Source organism: Hydractinia symbiolongicarpus, chromosome 15 (genome assembly GCF_029227915.1).
Source record: "Hydractinia symbiolongicarpus strain clone_291-10 chromosome 15, HSymV2.1, whole genome shotgun sequence".
Classification (NCBI taxonomy): domain Eukaryota; kingdom Metazoa; phylum Cnidaria; class Hydrozoa; order Anthoathecata; family Hydractiniidae; genus Hydractinia; species Hydractinia symbiolongicarpus.
In genome coordinates this window covers 9,253,223-9,270,080 of record NC_079889.1, presented here as the reverse complement: position 1 = coordinate 9,270,080, position 16,858 = coordinate 9,253,223, and the positions used below count along the sequence as shown (strand labels likewise).

Below are 16,858 nucleotides of genomic sequence, written 5' to 3'. Positions count from 1 at the left end.
ACACATGAAAAGTAAAACTTAGTATGATTTACACCTTAAAGTAAATGTCTTACCCCCTTAATTATGACAGCTCGTTTCTGAACAAAACATTGTATAGCTCTGCTGGGGACAAGATTACTTCGTTAGGTGTCTACAGAGTATTCCAAAAGTTGTTGATTAACTTGAGTGGAACTATAAACTTTTCATATCTTAATTTGATATAAATTAGACGTTCCACTCTATATTTTTGACTTTAAATTTTGCCATATTTGCATAATTTTCTGTTAATGGCTGATGCTAAAATATGTATCTAACACATTGTATGAAATGATGAGAAGAGGGAGCCTCGAAGTTGGATAGGAGAAGACTAGTTAGCCAAAATTGTCTCAAAACATTTGTTTTTTGTTCCCCGTCAGAATATCAGCCTAGGGATAAGTAAAGTAGAAACCATTCAAATTTGATGATATAATAACCAGTTACGTAACTAAAAAGCAAGTAAATAAAAGGTACCTTAAAGAAAATACAAAGTTCCCAAACTTTTGCGAGTTATGCGCTGTGCAGAAGCTCAACCTCTTCCACAAGGCTTTTTTACGCCTATATATTCCCAAGATATTCCCTTCAGAATATCATGGGCGTGTCATAAAAGAGCCCTGGGGACGAGGTTGACAGAAGCTAACATTTTGTTTAATTACTCGAGGAAGAGTTATACCAATTTTTGGGAAATGATTTTTCATTTTTAACTTGTTGCAAGCTTCTTGAACTCCATAAAACAATTAATAGAACCTCTCGTAACTGTTGAAGTCGAGCAAAAAATCTTTCTTTACATTAATAAAGCATTACACTTTCTTTTTATTCACCTTATTGTTTAGCTAGGAGTAACCCCCCTAAAACTGTCATTTTCTTGGGTAAGTTATGCACATTGTTTGTTTTCAAGGTATTTAAATAAAGTTTTTGAAATTTTTTGGAAAGTGTTTCATTTCTGAATGTTTAAAAACAGTTGCATAAAATTCTTCTTACATGAGTTTCCAAAGTACGAAAACGCAAAAAATTATTAAAAATTGACTCTACGCAATGCCAGTATGTAGAAATATATGCAAATCTGAATGTAATCTTATAGGGTTAAGACTTAACTTAGGAGTTTTATAGAAAAGAAAAATGACCCTGATCCCAAAATTCGTCATCGTTAGTAAAAGAGTTTATGTAAGTATTTATTCATCTTCGTCCTCACGCCAAAAAACACGTCTCTGGGTTTTTTTAACAATAAAAAAATAGATTTATATCACAAGTTTTAATATTACAAATATAAATTACAATGATGTAGAAATATACAAAAAGGTAACATTAAATTATATACTACACAATAAAACATTAAAAAACAAAGCAGTTGAAAACCAAAATTTCAAAAATTTATGATACGGATATGTTCAATGTCTTTTAGTTAAATTATTCACTGAGAAAATTTACCTTCTGCTTGAAAGAAGACATAACTGTTACAGACATAGCAGTTGGTGTTGCATATTTTAAAAAAAACAGTTTTACAATTTGAATATGACTCCGTCCACCGCTTTCCCCACCAAAGACTTTTCAACATTTTCACGAAATTCTTTTTCTGACAACTCATATGGGTCAAAATATGGACTCAAAGGATCATCAATATTAGGATGGTGAAATAGAAACAACAAACCAATAACACAATCCCGTAGGTCATTGGTGTCTCCACACCAATCATCAAGCAAACTTAAGCAAATTTCTCCTTCATCGTCAATATTAGGGTGGTAGATATGTTGCATACAAGTAATCTGTGGAGGGGCTGCGGGATACTTTGCTGGCATATGAATTTTAAAATTAAACGAGTGCCCAGAATATAGCCCTCCATTTGGCTTCAGAATCACGGTAAATGTTGATAAATCTTCCTCATTGTATGATAAGTAAGCCTGGTTGTCAGAATCCTTTGTAATATTCTTTACTAGGGACAGAAAATCTCTTTGTTGTCTTTTATGATGAAGTTCAGTAACAGCAGTTTTATATGCTTTTTTCTTGACAATGTTTTCCAAAACGTATGAATTTAATTCTGCTACATTATTAGCAACACCCATGTTGATTTTGTTTCGGGGACAATTTTGCTGGATTTCCATTGTGTCTTTTGACTATGCATTAAAGAGTGTTTTGGATTTACATTTTAATAGTTATGAGTTTGAAGCAGGGTCCCTCCTGCAATTCTCTCTACAGCATTGTAACTTCCAAGAGAACAGTTGGTTGAACCTTCATTTTCTAGATGATGAAAAACACAATCAATGTGATGAAGTATCATGATAGATAGATGTGCATATTTTACATGGCTAGCCTCACAAATATCGAGGGATATACCCTGTCTATTATTTCCAGGAGGGGCCATGGCTTAGATGGAGAGTCCTTGAGTATTTAATGCTCATTTTGAGCGACGCAGACCCAATTAGGGCCCGCGCTCTACTAGACAACTCCCGGCAACATCCAACGGCCAACACAGTGTGCCATCTTCCCAATTTCCCTCACATGGCTTGGGTTAACCCGGGGCTATGGTAACATTCACTCGCCCATGTTGAATCGCCGTCAAGAGGAATCGAACCCCGGTCTCCCGCACAGAGTACGAGAGCTATAACCACTAATCATTAAAAAAGAAAAGAAGCCTAATACTTTTAAAATGTTACTTAAGATTCCTGTAATTCCAATAGGTTTTGTCTTGTCCGTCAAAGCTTCATGGGGAGTAAAAATTGCCAAAAAATCATACATATTTTTAGTAGATGATGTTGAACATAAAAAAGTATGTTCAACAGCTATAGCTATTATAAATAAAGAGGGCACAAATGTTCAACTTGGTGATTTAGAGAAAACAAAATAAATCTTGAATTCATTTAAATTCATTAAATTATTGACTACAAAAATGAAGTGGCACGCTTGGGTGAAATTCTAATGACAGCTTAATCTTAAAATAGTACATAGCTATATTATATATATGTGAGCAAAACCAATGTTATGGTGGGTTTCACGAATATTTAATGATAACCATGTATATACCCCCTTGTTTAACTGGAGATTTACAGCACTATTGTAAACCATATAGACAGTTCTTAGAACTTTTGGCTCTTACTGCTGGAACTTTAAAGGTTACCTCCCGTGAGAAATAATGTTAATTGCATATGAAAGAGCTTGAAAGGTTGTCTAGAAATTTAAATATTTTTTTTAAAATTCTTGATTAGTTCTTTACATAGAATTTGGACTAAGAAGATTCACTAACTATGCAAGAGTATGCTCTGCAAGGGGGTTAATTTAACATTTTGACAAGTCATATAAAGTTAAAAATGTTTTCTGGCCGTTCACTTTACGCGTTTTGAACATTTTACATAAATTTTAAATTTAGCTAGTTACCATAATTATGCTCATAGATAGATAGATAGATAGATAGATGTGCATATTTTACATGGCTAGCCTCACAAATATCGAGGGATATACCCTGTCTATTATTTCCAGGAGGGGCCATGGCGTAGATGGAGAGTCCTAGAGTATTTAATGCTCATTTTGAGCTACGCAGACCCAATTAGAGCCCGCGCTCTACTAGACAACTCCCGGCAACATCCAACGGCCCACACAGTGCCATCTTCCCAATTTCCCTCACATGGCTTGGGTTAACCCGGGGCTATGGTAACATTCACTCACCCATGTTGAATCGCCTACAAAATTGTTCTGTAATTTACCAAACTTTACAGATAAAATAGTATTGACGTCAAAGGAAAGTATATTAAATTAATTAAGCCATTACAGTGCGCTTAAAACTTTGAGGCCAAATAACTTGGAAACAAGGTGGTGACGTCAATAATTTTTCACCGCGTGGGTAACTAGGGACCACCTGGGACCAATTTGGTAAGTTTTCCAAACCTGGGTCCCAAAATCTGTTTCGGAATGGACGGTTTGATGACGTCATCAAAAAACCTTTAAACCTTGATATCTCCGCAACCGCTTGTCAAAGATACATGATCCTATACATTTTCTTGATCAGCATTTCAAGATCTATACGATGAAGGCAACAGGTATACAAATTTCTAAAAAAATTTTTTGGGGTTTTGACAGGCCATTGCTGCCGTCAGGAAACATTTTAAACCTTTATATCTCATTAATTGCTTATTAAAACCACATGATCATATACGTTGTCTTGATCAGCAGTTTATGCTCTACACAATAGAGGCAACGTGAAAACAAATTTCCATGAAAAAATATTTTGTTGCTGACAGATCATTGCTGACGTCATCAAAATTTAAATAATGGTTCTTTTTTACTGTTATTCTGTCTAAGTGGATTTTTCCACGGGTTTTATCGACTAGTTAGCTAATAATTCTAGAAAAAGGAGAAAGAGAAATCAAAATTTGAAAAACAAGAAAGATATTTTAAAATTTAACAAGGTCCGAAAGTAAAATATAACAAAAATCTTACATATTTTTTCACTTCATCTTGGTTGACTTTAAACTGGAGGCGAAATCATGGGTTTTGTTTTTTTATAGTATTTATGACAAGCTTGCTGATGTAATATGTCGTCTCCATTTTGTTCTGTGGTGCAATAATTATTTTCCAGAACCCATGAACCAAATTTTTTTTACATCGATCGCAAACGGTTATGAAATTATATTTAATTTCTGGGAACTTAGCGGAGACTGGGTAAAAAATCGACCTCAACATGATTTTGACACGTTCTTTTACGTTGAAAAAATGTTGAAGACAACTACTGCCTATTAGCAGGATTATATGGCATCGATTGCATATGCGGTAGACGCACATAGAAAATCTTGTAAATAGACACAAAAAACGTAAACAAATATTTCGCTTTTATGTTTCTTTTTGACAAACCGGAAGTACAAAGAAACATCAGGTATTAAACCTACTTTTTGCATTGTTTTTCTTCTAGTTAGCTAACGCCTTTCTGGCTGTCTCTACAAATTCTTTTTTTAACTTGATGGTAGTTAGCTATGATTGTGATGAAAAAACCCCTAAATATGTTTTTGAAATTGTTACTAAACATTGTTTGTGAAATTACCATCTGGGACAAAAGTCATTTAAATTCACTTGCATATATTCAGTCTACCAGCCTGATAGGAGGTCTTTATTGGCCTAAAAATGTATATATAGTAATAATAGACCTTTTTGAATGTTTACAATTTCCGCCCTTTAACAATTACATGGCAGGATGGCAGGCAAAAAAATGCAGGTGCTAGATAAAGTGAGGTCCTTTTTAGTCATATGTCAAATAGAAGTTATCCATCTAGCTACACTCAATAATAGTTTAAAGCCTTATGTTTCCGTATAAAGAAATGTGCTGAAAAGGACTTTTCTTCAGCAAGCTTTCACATCTTTCTGCCTGCCACACAGTTGTTCGAGCCAGAAGGGCTTTCCGCGCGAAATGTAAACATTCAAAAAGGTTTATATGTTAAATCTTATGATGCTATCTTGTCATGATCAAATAACGAGGCTAGTCAATATTTTTAAATGCATGTACCTTGAATAGGAGACTTTACCCTGTTAAGTTCTTATACGTCATTGACAATGACCAATTACCATGGATAGCTATTATAAGAGTTTAACTGCAGATCACATAGAGGTAAACGTAGGTATGAAAATTCGATTGTTGTACATGTGGCAAACATCCTGTTCGAATCACACAGTACAAAGTTGATCATCTTTGCACATCAGCTTGGTTTAATAAAAAAACCTGATATATATTTATACAAGGCACCTGTTCTGCAAATCATTATGTAAAACTTAAATACAGCAGGGCTGCAGTTGATTTATAAATAACACTAGTGGAGTAATACCAGAATTGCCTGAGAGAAACCAATATTACACTTTAAATTTGCAATTGCAAGTGCCACTTTTATGCACAAGGACTAAACATTTAAAGCTCATTGACCCTGGCTACACAAACTTTCCGCAGTTTAACTGTTAACACAAATGGATGAATGCAAGATGATGAAGTATGCCATCAATCTGTCTGTTATTCCACTTTAGGCATACATATGGGGTACAGCCCTCCCACCAGCATTGACAGAAATTTCTCTTCGTCATGATATGCCAAAAAATGGGCAAAAACTGCAACCCTTCAGAATGTCTTTATTTTTTTTAAATTATGCTTATAGAGGAGCAGCTATTGAAAAGATGTTCGTGCCATGGTATACAAATTTGATACCTGAAGTTTCGTATGTATTAATGTATGTATAAACAACTTGATTGTGTTTAGGTATAAAAACAATGGAATGGAAAAAAATCTTTCAAATTTTGTGCTATGTTGTGATTCAGGCAAGCACTCAAGATCTTAGTGGCTTGGGAAATTTAGCAAAGGTTTTTTCCATACTTTCTGGTCAAAACACATGTGAGCTAAAATGTCCAAAAGGTTGGTTTCAACGTCTATTGTCTGGTTTTAAACTTATAATAACACTAGTAAAAGTAAACCATAACTTTAAAATTGATCAATAAGGAGAGAAAGTATCACACAATATGGATTTGTTCAACATAACCAGTGCAATCCTTCATAAACATTTCATAAACTCGTATAAAAACTGATTACATTTTCAAATTGCAGCTGCTTTCCTTTCTCTCCATTGTTGCTTTGTGATTTGATGCTAACAGTTTTTGACAGTCCCTCTAAATTAAAATTTATCCTTGTAATTACTTTGCGTAAATGTTTGTCTTGACTCTGTGTTGTTTTGTGGTTTTGTCCCATGTAATGTTGTTCCAGGTAGCCATCACACTTTTTAAGCTGACTGACTGACTGACTGACTGACTGACTGACTGACTGACTGACTGACTGACTGACTGACTGACTGACTGACTGACTGACTGACTGACTGACTGACTGACTGACTGACTGACTGACTGACTGACTGACTGACTGACTGACTGACTGACTGACTGACTGACTGACTGACTGACTGACTGACTGACTGACTGACTGACTGACTGACTGACTGACTGACTGACTGACTGACTGACTGACTGACTGACTGACTGACTGACTGACTGACTGACTGACTGACTGACTGACTGACTGACTGACTGACTGACTGACTGACTGACTGACTGACTGACTGACTGACTGACTGACTGACTGACTGACTGACTGACTGACTGACTGACTGACTGACTGACTGACTGACTGACTGACTGACTGACTGACTGACTGACTGACTGACTGACTGACTGACTGACTGACTGACTGACTGACTGACTGACTGACTGACTGACTGACTGACTGACTGACTGACTGACTGACTGACTGACTGACTGACTGACTGACTGACTGACTGACTGACTGACTGACTGACTGACTGACTGACTGACTGACTGACTGACTTTAAAAAAGGTTGTTTTACACCACATTATTAGGAATATTCCTTAACCCAAGAAAGTTTGGGTAAGAACACAAAGTTCCTTTTTATAAAGCATTTATTTGGAGTTTGTCTGTTGTAGATCTGCTATGAAATTTTGTTAAAATGCGAAACAGCAAATTTTTTTTCGATATGTAAGGGAATTTATAACTTGCACTCAATTTTGCGTATGTTGACAATAGTCATCAATTTTGTCAAATTTTCGCCATGCTATCCGATTGGAAGGTAATTCAAAGGTACAGAGTGGTTTTTGAATTAACAAGTGCATTAAATGATCACATTGAATCTTTTTGAAAGGACAAATTATTGAATAGTTTGTTCGAGATATTTAATGTTGAAATTGTTACTAAATGTTACAAGTATGCAATTTCTTACTCTTTATATGACAATTTTATTCCATTGGCTTTTTTAAGGACATCAGCCTACAAGAAATCCAAGACACATCCCATCAAGCAATGGGTGTGGTTCTATGGGTATAAAGGTGCGTTGCTTAAGAGAAAATTAAATTTCATGGACGTTAAGTCTTTTCAAAACTAATTTTTTTGTCATTGTATTTAAGTAATTGGTAGCTGGGTTTTTTACTTAATTAACTAGAGTTAAAGTTTCCAGAGGACCTAACCACCCCCACCTTTCCTTCAAGCATCACCGCCCCTCACCCATAACATCACCACCCCTCTTCATAACATCACCATCCCCCACCAATAACATCACCACCCCTCACCCATAACATCACCACCCCTCTTCATAACATCAACATCCCCCACCCATAACATCACCACCCCTGCACCCATAACATCACCACCCCTTAACTTACAACTCGCGTCAAATATTTTCCAAGCACTGAAAGAAATAGTGTTCATGTTTTTTTAGTTTGATGTGTCTGATCACCCTGGATTTACGGAATGTTGTAACGAACACGATTTGTGCTACGACACATGCAATTCAAATCGAGACAATTGCGACGAAGAGTTTAAAGAGTGCTTAAACAACGCGTGCGAATTCGAAAGCATTCATCGAAAACGTTCGAATGATAAATCGATGGAATGTAAACAGTTGATCGAGTTGATGCATTCTGGCACGGTTGGTCTAGGCTGCGCAGCGTTCAAAGAGGCACAGCGCAACGCGTGCTTATGTGATGGCCGCACGTTAAGCAAAAAAGAGATAAAGAAAATAGAAGAACAGCAAGAATTATAATTATGTTTTTACTCAACGGGTTTTCAACCGAGTCCAAGTTCTTACGACGCCTTAAACAATCACACGTGACAAAAAGATATCCGATCATTTGATCGGTGACATTTCATATTATTACAAACTGTTTTCTTTTTCCTATTGCTTCCTGACCAAACTTTAGGCTGACACAAATTCGAATTTTTAAAGGTATATTTATTATTCATAACACGTAGATTTATATATTTTTATATTTATTCAAGTTATATAAAACATAATTTAAACGCCGTGAAACACAGTGTATTTTAGTCACTGTAATAATATATTTTCGCCATTCACATTTTCTTTTATTTGTGCGTCGGGACCAAATACGCGACAAAAAATTTGGAAAATATATTTAATTTGGATGCCTTCGTTATCGTCGCTACGACAAACAGTTACGTCAAACCTTTGCACCAAGGAAAGTTATGATGGAAGTGTTAGTGCTAATGGTTATGAAACTTGTCTGAACTGGCGTAGCTTTTTCTTGTTTTAGCAACACGTGTTCTCAAAACTTTGGCTTTCCAGTTTGATTGATGTTAATCTTCAATATTACAGACGTCCGGTGCTGTGTGTTTGAAACAAAATTAGTTTTGAACGCGGTTATGCATGTTGACAAGAAACAAATACGACGGAACTGAAAGAAAAGTACAGACCATTTAATTATTTCTAGTATTCCAGAGGCCCCAAAAGTAAAAAGAACATAGGACATAGGTTCTGTCGCACCTTGAAAACTTTGAGATAAACTAGGTGACCTAAAAACCATAGTCAAAAAAATACTCTCTGTAGAAGAAATTTTCTTGATAGTGGAGGGTATAATTTTATAGGGTAATACAGTACGTCAAGTAAAGGTGGTGAATCAGGATATATAAAAAAATCATTTTATTTAAACATTCGACGATTATTTTGAACACTGGCTATCTGGTCGGAGTAAGGATAAACTTGCACATCACAAAAGAATGAGAACCCTTCCAAAGTACGTAGGGTACAGATCAGAAAGCTACACGAGTGTTATAGAGTGAAAGAAAGTCTAAATGTCTTTTTTTCCTGTTCATAATGTGCAAAAAAACATATTAAGAAAACTATCTCATGTGTCGTAATTAATTGTCAGTAATTATATGTTTATTTTAATGAGTAAATTGAACTTCAAAACATACAGAAAGATACTCCCACACTCCCATACATCATGGTTGTTATGGTAACATAAGAAATAAACAAATAAAAATGGTTTATAATAAAAAATATAAATAACTATTTAAAAAAATACAACGGAGAACCATACACCTTTAAAATGGAAATTATAAGGCTATTTTAAAAAAAAATGTTTTAAAAGTAACTTGGTGAATTTAAAACCTTCTTAAATGTTACCAACAAAAATAAAATTGTCAATAATTAAAGATAATTATGCTCATTTTTTTATGCGGAGATTTCATAGTAAGTGTTCCCAATTTGTGATATGACAACAGTGAAGTAAACTTTTTCTCGTCATCAGACCGTGCGTGTGAAGGTATGAAACGTTTTTTTCAACCGGCCATGTTTGAGTCAGACATCATGTATAGAAGTAAAAGAGATTACGCATGCGCTGAAAAAGGTGTGGTAATAGAGTTTGTGGTAGAATTCACGAAATACCTCCTATAAAATAAACCAAGCTAAAAAGGCTAAGGTTAAAAATGTTACCCTGGAGATGCAGTATTTCCTTGAAATACTAATAACCTCTTCTCCAGGATAAACTAACAGGTTGTAAATCATAAAAGGTAGCCTGGAGCAGGGGATAAAAAAACAATCCGAAGTCCTCCAGGCTTTTTGTCTCACACTGGCGCTTTGCTTATTGACAGATCTGATGTTTTCTAACCACCACATACAAAAAAGAAACAATTTTTCCTTGGATTGAAGTTAGTTCGAAATAACGTTAGCAGTGCAAGGTTCGTTTTCTGTATTTTTCTGATCCCGTGATTGATAAAAATGCCGGCATTGAGGTCGTTTGCATGAATTTGATGAAAGCAACAGTTTGTTTTGTAGACTAAAAGAAAAGACGAATTTTTTTACGAAAAGCACATACCTTTATCCCAAAAGTACGGAAAATATCCTATATCTTTTTGTGAACATACAAAAGGTAGCTATTATTATAGAGACCAGTCGTTAGCTGGTGTAAAATTCACGGAAATGCGTCTTACATATATCAAATTGTTTTCGTCCATAATTACTATTTTTGCGGATAGGCAGACAGATGGACGGCTATTGTCACCTGTCTCACGGTTGGTCCGAAATCTCGCATTATATAGTCACAGTACAATTTTTAAGAATAGCTATAAATTGTGGAGATAAATATAGGTTATTGCAGAGACATAATGCTTTTGTGCGTGAATTCGAATTTTTAAAATATTTTTTTTCCCTGTGTTCTATGAAAGAATTTATAGAATCGAAAAGATATGCTTCTCGCTTTGTTTTTCTTTGCGTGATCAAAAAGGAAACATTTACGTGTCACGTTGCATGTAAAGCTGCTTACAAGTTTACGTTTCCTTTGGCTGGAATTTCCCCTTCTAAAGCAAATATTACTCAACATTCCAACTTAATTAGGCTTTGCCAACTATTAGGTTATTTATTATGGAATTATAATTGGTTTGGAAATAACCGCCTTTACTACCACTTCCTTAACGCACATCCTTGATAGTTCTAGAATGAAAAAGTGTTCATACTTACTAGTAAAGACTTTTAATGGTAAAAAACAGTCATTCAATTTTTGTTGCTGCTGTTGTTGTTGTTATTATTGGTGTTGATGTTGTCGTTGTTGTTGTTGTTGTTGTTGCTGTTGTTGTTGTTTCTTCTTGTTATTGTTTCTTTCCTAATTTGTAAAGGAAAAGCATTGTATAAATAAGATTCAAAATAATAGAAAGAATTCCTAACAAATTCTAAGTTAACAGGGGGAATCTTGAGGCGACAATTATTATTACGTATGTATTTGGCATGAGCATTTACCTTAAAGTATTCGTTAATGTTCTCACACATTTTTCTATTCAAACAGCTTCTTACAATATTAGCAGATCTTTTGTAAGTTTAGTGCTTGATGGAAGAAACACGCTTAACACCGATTATTCGTGCTGACCTGCGTTCGAATAAGGTAGCTTTTCCTTCTGTGTTCTAGTCAAGTTAATGTTGATGATTCCGCAGTATGTCAGGACTGGCGTTAACATGAAATTGTAGATGCTAAGTGCTGCAGTTTTCGTAAGGTACGGACAAAGTTTCGTCGAAATCGTTACTAAGTGTCAACGATGCGTCTACAATATTTCCAAGGTATTTATACTCGGCGACGTTGTTGATAACAGACGATCGATATATTACTTCAAAATTGCCGACTTTACTCAATCGCTTCGCTCTACAAAAAAGAAAAGGGACTCCGTTTTCCTTTTTTTAAGTTTTATAACAAGTTCATTTGTCTCTAGTGATATTGTTCGATTTTTTCAAGATCCTCATTCAAGCACCTTCCAATTTCCTTGACGTTTTTGTCGGCGTAGAAAATTACTCCATCATCTGCATACATGACGATACGTGAGTGCAAGAGTGAATCAGCAATGTCATTAAAAAATAAAATTAATAGTAACGGACCCAAGATCGAGCCTTGGGGACACCGTTGAATATTGACTTCTCGCTTGATCAAATTCCTTCGATTTTAACAAGTTGGGTGCGTCCGAGAAATAACTTGTAAACCAGGTACGATGGTAATTTGGCAAACAGTTGACTATGATCGACTGTGTTAGATGCCTGGGACAAGTCTATAAATACCGTTCCAATAAGCTTGCCTTTGTTTGCCTCCATGCGAATATTATCGGTGAACATAGCAGAGGTAAGCTCTGTCGGTCTTCAGATAACAAGTTTTCAGACTCAAGGTGTTAAATGGGCTAAGCATGGACTGTTCTTTTAAGAATCTTGGAAAGTATAGGTAACACCAAAATTGATCGATAATTGTCTGGATAGCTGGCACTAGCGGTTTTAAATATTGGTGTAACCTTTTCTTTTTTCCAAACGCATGGTACTGTGTTCCTCCTGAGTGATAAGTTAACAGGATGTGTCAGAGGCTTGTAGAAGGTTTTCGCACAGTCTTTCAGCATGTTTGGAGGTAGAGCATCTAGACCGGGAGCCTTTTTTCGTTTCAGCTGTTTTAACTGATTCAGAATAGATTATTCTGAGACAGTTTCAATGTTCTTGGTAGAGTGTAGGTCTCGCCAAACAAAATCCCGAAATTGGATGGCTTTCGACTTAAGTGAATGAATTACTTTTACATAATGTTCAGAAAAACGTTCGACCCGGTACTTTTTTAAAATCTCCGGATGATGTGGCATTGTGTGAGGCTTTTGAAGGAAAGATCTTTTTAATGATTCTTCAGAAACCTTTAGGGTTGTTACGATTTTTGGCTAGTAGATTTTTTTTGAATCTGCTTTTCGCATATTTCTTCAAATTGTTACAATGGTTACGGAGTGTCTTATGATTTTTTCAGTTATTTTCGTCCTTCATACGGCATGCTTAACATAGTGCTTTGTCACGGTTGTTCTGTGCAGCTTTCGTATCTTTGTCGAGCCAAGGACAATGCCTTCCTTTAACTCACTTGTCAATGAATGGTAAAGGTTTGTTAAATGTCTCATTTAAGGTAGTATTGAGATTCTTTACAGCTTTCACTTCACTTAATGGTAAACACAAGACCAATCTTTCTGTCGAAGTTCATTGTTTACATCAATAAGGTTATACTATGAGTAATCCTGAATACGAATAGTAACTACATACAGTAACTACACTACATACGAAGTTTAAGTCCATAAATGCGTGATGCTAATATAGAAACAACCAACGCAATCACTTGTGGATGCGAAATACGAAATTAGCAAGCGGAATTAAGGCTGTCATGATGATGTCATTATTTTCTACACGAACTTTATGACGTCACCTTTGACGCCCTGTTTTAATATATTTTTCTATAATTGTAGTGTTTTCTAGTAACACAGATTTTGTTTTGAAATCTGTTAGGATATATATATATTGTTGGAGGTCATGATTTCAATTTCTGCTTTTTATATTTCAAGAAAAGTCAGTTTTTATGCTGCTGCAAAAGACAATAGAAATAGTGAAAGTTTGTGTGCGTACATAATAAACCACCCTTTCCCTCCTTGACTGTACGTAATTTGATTGATTATCTCCCTGGCTGTCAGACATGTTTAATAAATTTTCTTGTTTGTTAAATAAGTTTTTATATTTTCCATATTGTTTTTATATATAGCCTCTGACTGAAACAGCTTTTGCATGCAAAAAATTGAAAAATGACTGACACCTCTGTTAAAATAGAAGTTGTTGAAAGTTACCTTGCTGAGCAAGCAGATGAAATTGGAGATGTTAGAGCAAGCAAAAACAAAAAAGAACTTAATGTTGCGCTGCAAGAAAACAATATTTCCACTAACCAAGCATGTACCAATGCAAATCCTACCAAAAATTTAATTCGAGAAAATGGAATTTGTATTGAACAAAACAATATGCGCAATTCAGATGTTTGTATCAACGAAGGAGAAAACGCAGAACAGAGAGATGATACGAGATCCTTAGATTCTTTTAATGACTCCTTAAATAACACTCCACTCCACATAGGACAATCTAAAACGCTCGATACCTTATATTTTTCTAATCAAGGCACCTGCGATGAAGAGCAATACAATTCAGTATTATTACTTTGTGCGAATCACGTTAAACGCATTTCCAATTTACCGGTCACCGATAATTTATCCATCTTAACAAATGACAGCGTTGTGGTCTCAAATAATGACAGTAATTGTGAAATTATTATATCAGAAGAAATAGCTGATAGAACTCGTAATGAGATAATATTCAGTAACAAAGATATCTCAACTTACAACAGTTCATTTTTAAAAGTCTCAGGTTCAGATAACGCTTGTCATTCGTCTACTATCGATGACTCTTTACCTCCGTCTTATAAATCTCTTGTGGAAAACATTTTGATAGATTCCCCACCAGACTATGAAACAGTTACGGGGGTACATGTGAACATAGAAGAGGTAAGAAATTTAAAAACGCAATTAGCAAGTTACTAAATATATTCGTTGTACGGGAACACAAAAATAGTTCGCATACCATACCGCCACAGCGACAATTATTGAATTTCCGCGCCCAAAAGCGTAGGAAATTCTTTAAAACCGTCGTTTTTTTCTTTCGGAGCATTTTTTGAGAAAAAATCGACCCTGGGATTTTACGTTCCTCTGAGAGGAGGATAGTATTGGTATAACTGACTAACTAACTAACCTTGTCCCAAATGGTCAACTGCAACGTCACAGATTTAAACTTCGTACCCAAGCTCTCTAAGTACTGGGAATTCATTAAAATGACGTTTCAGGCCAAAATTGGTATTTGTTTTCGACAAAATTTGGTACAGTTAACAAAAAAAGTATGCTGAACATGATGGTGACATCAAAATTTTGATTTCTTGTTACCGACATGTTATTTTAGGCTAAAATTGGTTCAAAAATTAAAACTACTTTATTTTCAACAAAATTTTGCACAGTAAACAAATAAAGTATGCTGAACATAATGGTGAGATCAAAATTTTGATTTTTTGGCACGTTAATTGTCAATTTAGGCCAAAATTGGTCCAAAAATTAAAACTACTTCATTTTCAACAAAAATTAGCAAAATTAACGAAAAAAGTATGCTGAACATAATGGCGACATCAAAATTTTGATTTTTGTCACTTAAATGCCATTTTAGGCCAAAATTGGTCCAAAAATTAAAACAACTTCATTTTCGGCTAAATTTGGCACAGTTAACAAATAAAGTATGCTGAAAATGATGATGATACAAAAATTCGATTTTTTGTCACCTAAATGTCATTACAGGCAAAAATTTGTCCAAAAATTAAAACTACTTTATTTTCGACAAAAATTAGCACAGTTAATAAAAAAAGTATGCTGAAAATGATGCTCACATCAAAATTTTGATATTTTTCAACTAAATGCCGTTTAAGACCATAAACGTTTCAATCGCAAGACTTTCAACGATGAATGATAGGCTGTATTTTTGTTAGCAATTTCTTTTAAAATGTGAGTTTTCTATGACATGTTTCGTTTTATTTGCGTTTGTTGTAAGATATAATGTCACTTGTGTGCTTTATATTCAGCTTCATGCACCAAACCTCTTCGAATGTTTGGCACAACGAATTAGCAGGGCTTCTTGTTTGTTTTTCAGACAGGTGTTAAACTCCATTTTTCTTTCAATGCAGGATATTATGACGCTATTTTTTAACTATTTATACACCTTCGTTTCCAGACCTCCTGTGTTTTAAATATTCGTTCCGTACAGCATCTCACACCTGTGAAGTAAAAGCAATTTTGTATTAAAAGGATTAATCGTTTTCTACTGTGGCGACCACGAAAAAAAGACCTGGAATCGAGGTGGAGTTAAGGGCCTAATGCGCTTTCGCACTGTGATGTCGAATTTTTAAAGTTTGTACAGTGCAAAATACAGTACATCAAAATGCTTTGTGCATTAATTTTTTGTGAGTGTAACGACGATTATCGGAAGGTGTTTCAATTTAACAATAACAACAATGTATGTTGTCCTTTGTAGGTGTTGAAAGAGAAAGTAGCGAAGAGAAGAAATGGACGGAACATGAGAAGTGAACATACACGAAGCTGTTCAGAATTTGGTCAGCTACCAAAATATTTTCTTTGTGGAGCTGCTCTCCTTCTTCTTGGTTTTGTCATCATTTTCACACAAATTTCTCTGTCATGAGGCACAAAAAGATGATTCTCTAATTCGCTTTGTTCAACGGAGAATAGTTTCATCGGAGAAGATGTTTCTCGGCGCGTTAAGAAGATGAATTAATGTTGAAGTATCCGTGTCGTCTTATAAATGTGAGTTTTTAACCTGTTTATTAGCTTCAACTGTGCTTGAAGAAATAAAATAAAGTTTTTTTATTGACAGTAATTTAAGTACGGTGGCCACAAATACTTCCAATAATTGTGCAAGGAACGTACGTATGATTGTACATGATGTATGAATCATTAATTCTTCTTAAATAATTGAAGTTTAAAAAAATTATTCTATTCTTATTATTATTATTATTATTATAGACAATTATTGTTATATTAAATAGACTATTTATTTGGGAAGGGCATATTTTTCATGAATAAAAACTATATTTTTAACTCTAAATCACTGCAATGTAATATGTTTATATCTAATTTTAATGTTATCTCTATTTCGTTTTTACTATA

At 34.7% G+C, this 16,858-nt stretch overlaps 3 protein-coding genes across 3 annotated transcripts; 2 read left to right on the top strand and 1 right to left on the bottom strand.

Moving 5' to 3' along the window:
• Positions 1-1,252: 1,252 nt before the first annotated feature.
• LOC130628749 (uncharacterized) lies at positions 1,253-4,595 on the bottom strand. Its single transcript, XM_057441748.1, has 2 exons — positions 4,444-4,595; positions 1,253-2,250 (listed from the first exon to the last, which is right to left on the bottom strand). Exon 2 carries the CDS (start codon positions 2,112-2,114, stop codon positions 1,515-1,517), a length of 600 nt encoding a protein of 199 aa, XP_057297731.1. The 5' UTR covers positions 2,115-2,250; positions 4,444-4,595; the 3' UTR covers positions 1,253-1,514.
• A 95-nt stretch (positions 4,596-4,690) lies between these two features.
• On the top strand, positions 4,691-8,890 carry LOC130628750 (group XIIA secretory phospholipase A2-like). Its single transcript, XM_057441749.1, has 4 exons — positions 4,691-4,876; positions 6,239-6,391; positions 7,799-7,866; positions 8,256-8,890. Exons 2-4 carry the CDS (start codon positions 6,250-6,252, stop codon positions 8,577-8,579), a joined length of 534 nt encoding a protein of 177 aa, XP_057297732.1. The 5' UTR covers positions 4,691-4,876; positions 6,239-6,249; the 3' UTR covers positions 8,580-8,890.
• A 3,454-nt stretch (positions 8,891-12,344) lies between these two features.
• LOC130628748 (uncharacterized) lies at positions 12,345-16,676 on the top strand. The gene is made up of 2 exons (XM_057441747.1): positions 12,345-14,644; positions 16,209-16,676. The coding sequence occupies exons 1-2, from the start codon at positions 13,898-13,900 to the stop codon at positions 16,371-16,373; spliced, it is 912 nt and encodes a 303-aa protein (XP_057297730.1). The 5' UTR covers positions 12,345-13,897; the 3' UTR covers positions 16,374-16,676.
• The last annotated feature ends 182 nt before the right edge of the window (positions 16,677-16,858 follow it).